This window comes from Fukomys damarensis, unplaced genomic scaffold (assembly GCF_012274545.1).
Source record: "Fukomys damarensis isolate Sample0158 unplaced genomic scaffold, DMR_v1.0_HiC HiC_scaffold_5, whole genome shotgun sequence".
NCBI lineage: Eukaryota > Metazoa > Chordata > Mammalia > Rodentia > Bathyergidae > Fukomys > Fukomys damarensis.
Genome location: NW_022900917.1, coordinates 73,943,606 through 73,954,088, shown reverse-complemented (window position 1 = coordinate 73,954,088; position 10,483 = coordinate 73,943,606). Strand labels below are relative to the sequence as shown.

General features: G+C 41.4%; 1 protein-coding gene across 1 annotated transcript; it reads left to right on the top strand.

Annotated features, from left to right (window-relative positions):
* Positions 1 to 839: 839 nt before the first annotated feature.
* On the top strand, positions 840 to 9,619 carry LOC104875392 (tubulin alpha-3 chain). The gene is made up of 5 exons (XM_010642875.2): positions 840 to 925; positions 4,664 to 4,886; positions 5,691 to 5,839; positions 6,161 to 6,841; positions 9,220 to 9,619. The coding sequence occupies exons 1-5, from the start codon at positions 923 to 925 to the stop codon at positions 9,514 to 9,516; spliced, it is 1,353 nt and encodes a 450-aa protein (XP_010641177.1). The 5' UTR covers positions 840 to 922; the 3' UTR covers positions 9,517 to 9,619.
* Positions 9,620 to 10,483: the final 864 nt, after the last annotated feature.

Below are 10,483 nucleotides of genomic sequence, written 5' to 3'. Positions count from 1 at the left end.
GTCTCACAGAGACTTCCAGGGTCACTCTCTTTACCATGATCCACGTAGCTTTACAACCTTCCAGCTCTCAGTGCTCTGTGTCCTGGTGCCTGTATGGGACACTCCATCTATTCTTCTGCTGGCTGAAACACTTTTTGAGTCTTCCTTTGGGAGTTTCCACTCAGAGGCCTCTAAATCTCTTGGAAGGGAGGATTAATCCTTTCAGGACAAGTGCTTCGGATAAGCATCTCTTAATCAAGCAGGAGTCAGGTTACCTAGGAAATTAAAATTCTTACCAGCCAGCTGTAATAACACCTGCACCAGTAAAAGACGGTTCAAGAGCCCTTACATGTATTTCCAAGGGATTACACCTCCAAAGACCTTTCGTGATTACCAGTTCTTCTTTCCTTTTCTTTTTTTCTTTTCTTTATCGAACTTGGGTCCTTGTGCTTGCGAGGCTGGCGAGGCTGGCTGCAGAAACGCTGAGCTAGATCCCTGGCGATTACCAGGTCTTCTAACATGGTGGTTTAAGCAACAGTAATGTGTCAGTGTCCCCTAAAAAGGGCTCCTTCTCGGCCCAGTGACATGGCGGTCCCACTGCAGCCTTTTAGCAGGAAACCACTACACAGGCCCAACTCCCCCCTCACCACAATCGTAACGAGGTAAGTCTCTTCTGTGCCATACTTCCCGCCCAAAATGATGACCAATCAGAAGGCTCTCTATGTCAGTCAAGTACAGCCAATCACAATTGAAATATCAGTTAGAGCCCACCCTCAAGAGCTCGGAGTCCCGGGAAGGGGCGCAGTTGATGACCAATCATAACGCAGCATACTGGGAGGTGGCCAGTTGTTGGGCGCACTGCACAGGCGGTTGGAGGCAGTTGGCCCTGCGGAGTCAGACAAAGAGCAGTTGGGAGCACCGCGTGCGGCCAGGGGAAGTCATCATGGTGAGTCTTTCGCTAGGCTGGCTGCGACCTCCGGACAGCTGGCTGGGATATGAGGGAGCCAGAGCAGGCCAGGGCCAGTAGCTAGGCCGTGGGGAGCCAGCCTGAGGCACCAGCTTGGTCTGGGCCCGCATTCCCAAGAAGTCTGTCTCCTTGTTTCCTTTAGTCTCTTCCTTTTGTAATGACTTTTTTTTTTTAATACCGGGGATAGAACTCAGGACCCTGCGCTTGCAAGGCAGGCGGCAGAACCACTGAGCTAAATCCCTGGCCCTAGTCTCTTCTTTTTAACTATTTGTATTTTGGATTTCTCGTGGAAGAGAAACCATGACTTAGTTAACCTTATGCATCTAATTGAGTTTCGTCTTTTTTTTTTTTTTTTTTTTTTTTTTTTTTTTTTTTTAATGAATGACTCGAATTTAACCTTTATGGCCGAATAATGTACCACATTTTATTTATCCATTCGTTTCTGTTGGGTGTTTACTCTGCTTCTGTAGTTTGGCAGTTGTGACTTGCATTGCTATAAATAAGGGTGCGTAAATGTCTCTATAACAGTGTTTTTAACGCTTTTGGGAAAATGTCCAGGAGAGGCATGGCTGGGTCAGATGGAATTGCTATTTTCAGATTTTTTGCACAATCTCCATACTGTTTTCAATAATGGTTTTACTAGTTTGCATTCTTACCAGGTGTAGAAGGCTTCTGTTTATCCCACATCCTCACTAGTCTGTGTTTTTTCTGTTCTTGGTGGTAGCTATTCTTTCTGGAGTAAGGTGGAATCTCTGTTTTTTAATTGGATTTCCCTAATGACTAAACATGTTGAACATTTTTTCATGTATATATTAGCCATATGTGCTGCTTTATTCTGGGATTGTTCGTTTCATTTTGCCTATTTTTTATTGGGTTATTTGTTTTTGGAGGTCTAATTTCTTTTAGTTTATATAGTCTAGATATTAGGCATTTGTCAGAAGAGTGCCTGGCAGAATTTTTTGGCAGGACTTCACAATGTACATTCTTGTATCATTTTCATTGTAGAAGAAAGTCTTGCTGTGTTTCCATAGTTCAGACTACTCAGGAGGCTGACACAGGAGCATCACTTGGGCCCAGGCATTATGGACCAGCCTGAAAACAGCAAGACCCTGTCTTAAAACATAATTTTAAAGAAAAACTGGGGATGTAGCTAAAGTTTATAAAGTTTAGTAGCTTCCAAATTTTATATAACTATTACTACTCCACCTGCTTTGGTATTCTTCCTCTGAAAAAATTGGTTCTGAAGCTTTTCTGATTGGCAGATCATGGAATTAAGCTTAGGTGTTTTTCTTCTGTGAGGCTGGGATTGACCCCATGACCTTTGCACCAGCAACATCCCCAGCCCTTTTGTCCTTATCCTCCAGGATACCTTGGGTTATGGTGCGGTACATCATCAACACTGGTGCAGTTTTTGAGCCAGGCGTTTGAGGAGGAGAACCACAATTTTGAGGCCAGCCTGGGCATCTTAGTAAGATCTTATCTCTAAAATACAGAAATCATTCTAAATAAATAAAAGGGTTGTAGCAAAGTGGTAGAGCACTTGTCTAGTCTTGGGTTGAATCTCCAGTACAGTAAATAAACAAGCAGGTAAAATGTATGTGATTAAAAAATAGTCTGTTTTAGACATTTTCAGGTTTGTAGTTGTGACCTTCAGTAAACATCCTATGTAACTATTGCCACCACTTTTTTCACAACTTTTCATCATTCCAATTCATTACTTTCTTCAATGTACAATATGCTATTAATCCCACTTATATTTTTCATTTCAGAAAATTCAATGAAAAATAAATTTTTTATTATTAGATATATCTCTTATATTCATTTTTCTCTTCCACTCTCCTGAACATGTGAGTATATAGTTTATTTTAATGTCCTAGTGAATGTAGTATATTTTAATGTTGTAGTTCGCTAATTATACCACTTAGGAAATATTTAAAAATATGATGAAGCTTAAATTGAAAATAAATTTATTACAGTAAAAGACACACTGCCATTAATCCCCCTCAGAATTTCTCACCTGACTTCAAAATACTCTTCCCATTGTTCATACTACTTCCTGAAGCTGTTCTGCAAGTCTTTTCTCCTGATTATTTTTAATTGTGCTACCCTGGCTGTCTCCATATCCTGAACTGGTTCAAAATGTTTAAGGCAATTTCTGTCAAAGATATTACAGTGTGTCATTATCCACCTTATCCACTGGATCTGGCACAGCAGTACAATTTCTGGCTCTTCCTCAAAGTCAAATTAACCATAAAATGCAAATGTTTTGAATGATCCGTTCATGACATTTAGGCAGCCATGACACCACAATTAAAGACACCTAGTGAAGAGGGCTTTCAGAACTGCTTCAGAAAGTGATAAGTGATGGGATAAGTGTGTTTAAAACTAGAGGTGTATTTTGAGAAAGGTTAATGTTTTTTACTGTAACGTTTAAAAATTTAAACATTCACCATATGTTTTGATCTTTAATCACACCTTGTATATCATTTCTCAGTTAATATTTATTAGTGGCTTTTTCTTCATTGTGGTCATATTTTTTTCTTTGTTTTGTTTTGTTTTTTTTGGTACTGAGGCCTTTCTACTGACCTATATCCTCAGCCCATCATTTTGTGTTTTATTTTGCAAGGTCTGGCTAAATTACTCAGGCTATTCTTGAACTTTTGTTCCTCCTGCTTCTGTCTGCCGGAGTCCTGGAATTACATATCCCTTTTCCTTATACCTGAGGGGTTTACATTGGATACCAGACATTATGAATTTTACAGTATTGGGTTTTATATTGTAGGGACATTCCTTTAGATATTTTGGGGCATTTTTCTGGAATGTAATTAATATGCCAGGAAACATGAAAACTTACTTTTATGAGGATTCAGAAGAGCCTGTAGGGTAGACCTCAGTTGGCCCACTACTAAGGACTGTCTTCAGTGCTTTGTGAGTCAGGAGGTCTTACCACCTGTGATTGGTTGGGAACATGAGCTATTTCCTGCCCTTGGTTAGCTTCAGGGAGCCAAGGAAGCTTGGTTAGCTTCCTGCCCGCACTTCCATGGCTACAGCAGCTCTGTCATTGGCCACATGTGCTGAACAGGACTTAGCTATGGACTCAGGTTAACTCAGCTCACTTACACAGAGCTCTTTGTGTGCTGCTGCTCTCTTTTGTCTGCTGCGTCTCATGACCTCCCATCAACATCCCCTACACCAGATTCTGTCTTCTCAATCCAGGGCAGTCCTGGGGCTTTATCTTTCTGTTGTCTCAGTGATAGCCTGGAAACTCCCCAGGCATTTGGGTTGATCATTGGGTCCAGGATTTACTTCTGATGAATCACTGTCTTGTGGTGCTACCTTTCACACAGTAACTGAAAACTGTTATTTCATAATTTTGTCTTGAGTTTTCAAGCCATTGCTTAAGAAAGAATATTAAATCTGGTCCTGGGATAGAAGTGGAATCTCTTTACTGCTCATTTTATAATATTTTTAATTGATTGCTTGGAGGATGAATTGGTAGTGACCCTATTCCTATTCATAATTTAAGTATGTTTCTGTTCATGTTTGGTTAAGCAGATGTTCTGATATAAAATGATTGATGGAAAGTGATAGGATAATATGTCTGAGAAAACCTTTAGAAACCAATACTGATTTATGACATTGAATCACAGTTACATTTTGTATAATTTCACTTGCCTTGAAAATGAATGAGTTTCATGTTTATTATCTGGTTTGCAGCGTGAGTGTATCTCTATCCACGTGGGTCAAGCAGGTGTCCAGATTGGCAATGCCTGCTGGGAATTGTACTGTCTGGAACATGGAATTCAGCCTGATGGTCAAATGCCAAGTGACAAAACCATTGGCGGTGGGGACGACTCATTCAACACATTCTTCAGTGAGACTGGCGCTGGCAAGCATGTGCCCAGAGCAGTGTTTGTGGACCTGGAGCCCACTGTGGTTGGTATGTGCTGAGGCCCCAAATAGAGGCCTACCTGGAGCGGGTGGGGAGAGTTTTGCCCCACATAGTCTCTTTGAATGTCACCATGGAGATTCTCACACTGGTGCACAAGATTTTTAATCTGCTTATAGACATGAAGTAAGTATACATGAAGTAAGTATAGCACATTTATTTGATTTCTCAAGATTAGAAGCCCAAAGCAGTTTCAACAAGAGATGAGAAAGAGAATACCTTTCAGTGACCCTAGTAGATGACAAAATGTCACTTTATAACCTGTGAGACCCAGGCCATAGGGTCCTCTATGGGACTGTCCTGCTGTAGGCGTACTGATGTGTGGTTACTGGCTGGTCTGTGAGGGAGTTTTAAATTGCTTCCTTTGATTTAACAACAGGTGGGAAAGAAATAGGAACCTGTAGAATAACTTGTGTAAGCATGTGAGAGCTTTTTTCTCCTCAGTAGGAACTGGACCTGCTAGTGTTTCTATCAAAAATTGACTACTTAGTGAAGGGAGGGCAGAGTCAAGGAGAAAAAAATGAGAACCAAGACCTGTCATGTAAAGGTACAAGATCCCAATAATGAATGTAACTGTACTGTATATCTAAAATGTACCAGTAAACTCAATTTAAACAAATTGACTACTTTCCTAGAGCCATCAAGTGCATTTGTGATTTTCAGAGATACTTTTTATAAGAGATAGTATTGACCTTCCATGAACATTGGTTTGTAGAGTAAAACCATCCCCTAGTGTGTACTCATAGTGAGTACAGTAAGCCTAAAATACTCACAGCATGCTTGGTTTCTTTATAGATGAAGTGCGCACAGGTACTTATAGACAGCTGTTCCACCCAGAGCAGTTGATCACAGGGAAGGAAGATGCAGCCAATAATTTTGCCAGAGGCCACTACACCATTGGCAAGGAGATTGTGGACCTGGTTCTGGACCGGATACGCAAACTGGTAAGAGCATTGAGAAGGCTTCCTGTGGATGTCCTTCTGTGAGGAAGGGGTAGGCTTAGGTTCTGAAGGTCATCATTTTGGCAAATCTTAAAAATCAGGAGTCTAGTTGAGTTCGCAAGGTCTTAATGTTTAGTGTTTGTTGGTGATGCACCTCCTAGATCTTTATTGTCTGCTGTCTTTTGCCTCTAAGTGTAATGTGTGTTCATGATGGATGATTTTAGTCCACATCAACTTGTAGAGACAAAAAGAAGTGAGACTGGTCTGTTAGAGATTGGTGGCCTGACTGCAGGTGTGAGCTCATGTCATCTGATTTATCAACAGGCAGATCTGTGCACAGGACTGCAAGGCTTCCTTATCTTCCACAGCTTTGGAGGTGGCACTGGCTCTGGGTTTACATCTCTGCTCATGGAGCGGCTCTCAGTAGACTATGGCAAGAAGTCCAAGCTGGAATTTGCTATTTACCCAGCCCCTCAGGTTTCCACAGCTGTGGTGGAGCCCTACAACTCCATCCTGACCACCCACACGACCCTGGAGCACTCTGACTGTGCCTTCATGGTAGACAATGAAGCCATCTATGATATCTGTCGACGCAACCTGGACATTGAACGCCCCACATACACCAATCTAAATCGTCTGATTGGCCAGATCGTGTCCTCTATCACTGCCTCCTTGCGATTTGATGGGGCTCTGAATGTAGACTTGACAGAATTCCAGACAAACCTAGTTCCATACCCCCGCATACACTTCCCCCTGGCCACCTATGCTCCAGTCATCTCTGCTGAGAAGGCCTACCACGAGCAGCTCTCTGTGGCTGAGATCACTAATGCTTGCTTTGAGCCAGCCAATCAGATGGTCAAGTGTGACCCTCGCCATGGCAAGTACATGGCCTGCTGCATGTTGTACAGGGGGGACGTGGTGCCAAAAGATGTCAATGCTGCCATAGCCACCATCAAGACTAAACGTACCATCCAGTTTGTGGATTGGTGCCCAACTGGATTTAAGGTAGGACTGAGTGATATCTAGTCATTGTGTCTGTGAGCATTGCAGAATCATGCTATCCCTGAGGAGCCACTTCCTTGGGGAGACTACCACTTTGCATGTTAGCTAGGCAGCAAGGAGAACACATAAAATAATAATTTTCCATGTGTTTTATAACTAATCACATACTTAATGTACTCCCTTTTTGCCACCTTTTGAAGCTTATGGGAGTAATAATACCAATATCTGATATTTTAGAAGACTAAGCAGAGCTGGGGCTATTAGCTCAGTGGTACAGTGCTTGCCTAGCATTGTGTGATACCTTGCATTCATTTCAAGTTCTATAAAAAATTTTTAAAAATTAGACTGAGGCTGAGACACCTTAAGTATCTAAAGCCTCTTGGACAGCAGGTGATAGTGTGAGAATGTTTAGAGATATTCTGACTACAGACCTTGGTTTGACTTCCCCAATACTCTACTTAGCACTTAAGACATTTGTCAGGTTCTGTGATACCATTATGTGTGGCACAAATGGTGAATTTTAGACTTTACATGACTTTAGTCACTTGATATCGCTGAATTTTAGGCAGTATTTGTATTTTTGTAAATATAATTTATATTCTTATTTTATCAAACCGTTTAAGAGCCTAACTTTCAATAGATCTAAAGGGAATTGCTCTGCTACATACTTATAAACAGTATTTCAAATATGTATCTTAGTGTTGACTGTGGGGCAAAGGGAAGATCTCTCTTCTTTCTTCAAACTGGACTAGAACCTCTGCCTCACACACAAAATAATGAAAGTCAGGTAGCCTTCTATGTTTAAAGTTACAGTGAAATATCTACCAAGGGAAAAACTCCATGTATTTGGAGGCCACATTATAGAATGTCAGGCTTAGGACTTATTGTGATTACTAGGCTAAATGCTTCGCTATACCTGTGTACTACAACTTTCTGACCTCTAGTTTATTAACAACCCCTGTCCTAAATATACTAAAGCTGTGGATCCCCCAGTTGTAAGTTTTGATGAGTTCTTAAGATTTTGGGATTTGCAAGTTCCAAGGACATTCTAGATTGAAAATGACATGAAAAGTGTCACTGGAATATGTATGCATTGAGTAGCCACAGCTTGGATCTTAGATACAACTTGTTGAACTCTGTCAGACCCACTTTATAAAACCACCATTTTTACAGGCTATCTGTAAAAGTATATTTTTAAGTTGCTAGACTTAAACTGACTCACAAAGCAAAATCTGCAACAAGTTTCTCCAACCTGGAAATACATATTAAATTTTACGTAGGAGGATTGCAGACCTTAGTTAGAGATTATAGATAGGAGCTGAAAACCTTTCCATTTAGTATGTTCAATCTAGAATTGAGCAGAGGAATTTTTTCTTTAGGTAGTAAGACTTTTGAAAGGAGGAGACATCCAAAGCAGACTTAGGTGACAGGCACTATGAAAGGTACTGTACCTTTCCTAAATTTCTTCCCCTAGCTGAGTTCTGTGAGACAGTATGGAGGCTTGTCTGTGAGATTAAAATTGAAAGACTGAACATCCGAAGTCCTCTTCCTCTTCCCCTGACCAGTTTTGTCCTTTGAGGGATGTTCTGTGCATATTTAGTGTATTTGACGCCTCTTGTGCAGGTGATTTTGGTTAACAGAAAGCCTGTAGACACAGGCAAAGGATGCATATTTCTTTTCTGTAAGTAGTAGACTAGCTCACTGCACACAGGTGGCCACAATAGAAAACTAGTAGCACTGCCATTTCAACAAGCTGGTTGGCCTGGCCTTAAAGTTGTAGGAGAATACCCCTTGAGCAGAGTGAGAAACCCTTGTGCCCATCTTTCTGCCCCTCTACCTCTGGAGCCTGGCTTTGTTCCTAAGTGCTAACTACCATCTGCTCACCAGTGCAGGGAAGGGTCACTGCCTCAGCACATTCCCAGATATTTATCCTCCTTCATTGCCAGTGTGATGTTCCCCTATCTGTCCAAGTCCAAGGTTTTAACAAAAGTGTATTACTGGATAGGATTCTTTACACATAAAAGCATAGAATTTAACTCACTCTTCTTTTTACTACTTATACAACATTCTTTGGACATGCTTATTTACCAGGACAGGGTTCTTACTCTTTTTCATGTTTTAAGGTTTGGATGTGCCACACTTTTAAATTGTTCCCTATGATGAACATGAAAGTTTTGCCGTTGTCAAAAATCTACAGACATACTTATTCATACTCTTGTGTGGGTGAATCATCAGGAAGTGTGATTATAGTGTCAAAGGATATCATATGTCAATAGATAAACCAAAAAAATCTAGTGTCAGTTTTTACAGAGCATTTTTTCAGCAACTGTCATTTATGAAGCCAATGTAATCTTCATTGTATGTTTTGTTTTCTCTGGCAGGTGGGCATTAACTACCAGCCCCCCACTGTGGTCCCAGGCGGAGATCTGGCCAAGGTGCAGCGGGCTGTGTGCATGCTGAGCAACACCACTGCCATCGCTGAGGCCTGGGCCCGCCTGGATCACAAGTTCGATCTCATGTACGCCAAGCGGGCCTTTGTGCACTGGTATGTGGGAGAAGGCATGGAGGAAGGAGAATTTTCTGAGGCCAGGGAGGACCTGGCAGCACTCGAGAAGGATTATGAAGAGGTGGGTGTGGATTCCGTGGAAGCAGAGGCTGAAGAAGGAGAGGAATACTGAGTGGGAGGGTGCAGCTGGCAGACATTCCTGTCTTCCACTGTCTCCTGCCACACATCAACACAGCTGCCTTCAAATTTTTTACAATTAAAATTCCTGTATAAACCCCAAATCTCTGTGTTGCTTTGTCACAAATGGCTAGACTCTGGAAAGCTGGTCCAGGCTGCATAGTCTGCTCTATTGGAGTAAGGTGTGGGGACAGCACTGCTGTATAAGGAACCACTGCTGATGTGACCTGACATGAGGAAAATCATATTTCATATCCAAGGTTTCAAGTTTAAGCTTTGCCAATTTATTAAAAAAAGAAAATAACTTCCATTTTCTATTAAATTTGAGTTTTAGGGAGCTTCTTCATTGACGAGACTTATTAACTAAAGTAAAGCATTTAGAAATGGAGGTTTAAAGCCGAAGTCTGTGGGTAGGGACTCCACAAAATCCCTAAAACTGGCCAAATGTGGAAAGTCAGCCTGTGTTTTGAAGAGGGAGGTATTAAGTTCTGCATGGCCTCACAGACCGTCACACACAACACACCCAACATGACATCACTGCATGGTCATCTAGAGGCAGTTTTCCCACTTTTGCTGACACACTGCCACTTCTATCCAATAATACCATGAATGATCTTGGTAAGGAGTGCTGTACTTTTCACACCAAGGAAGGTCTTTGACCTCTATTCCTAAAAGATCTTGAAATACACAGTTTCAGACTTGAAAATAAGGTCCAAGTAGGCAAGGTTACTGGTTTAAGTCATTTACTTGGCCCTGGCAGAACTAGTACTAGCATATGGAACACAAAAATATTTATTTTGTTTTTCTATAGTGTGAATTGAACTCAGTGTACTGTATCCTAGACAAGTATTTACAACAGAGATACGTCCCCAGTTCTTTTTGTTCTTGACACAAGGTCTCTTAGTTACCAGGCTGGCCTTGCACTTTCAATCCTACCTTAGCCTCTGAGTAGCTGGAATAAT

Coding starts and splice junctions, on each gene's coding strand:
- LOC104875392 (XM_010642875.2), top strand. Junction 5,840..6,160: donor TGGACCGGATACGCAAACTG/GTAAGAGCATTG, acceptor ATTTATCAACAG/GCAGATCTGTGCACAGGACT. Junction 6,842..9,219: donor GGTGCCCAACTGGATTTAAG/GTAGGACTGAGT, acceptor TTTCTCTGGCAG/GTGGGCATTAACTACCAGCC.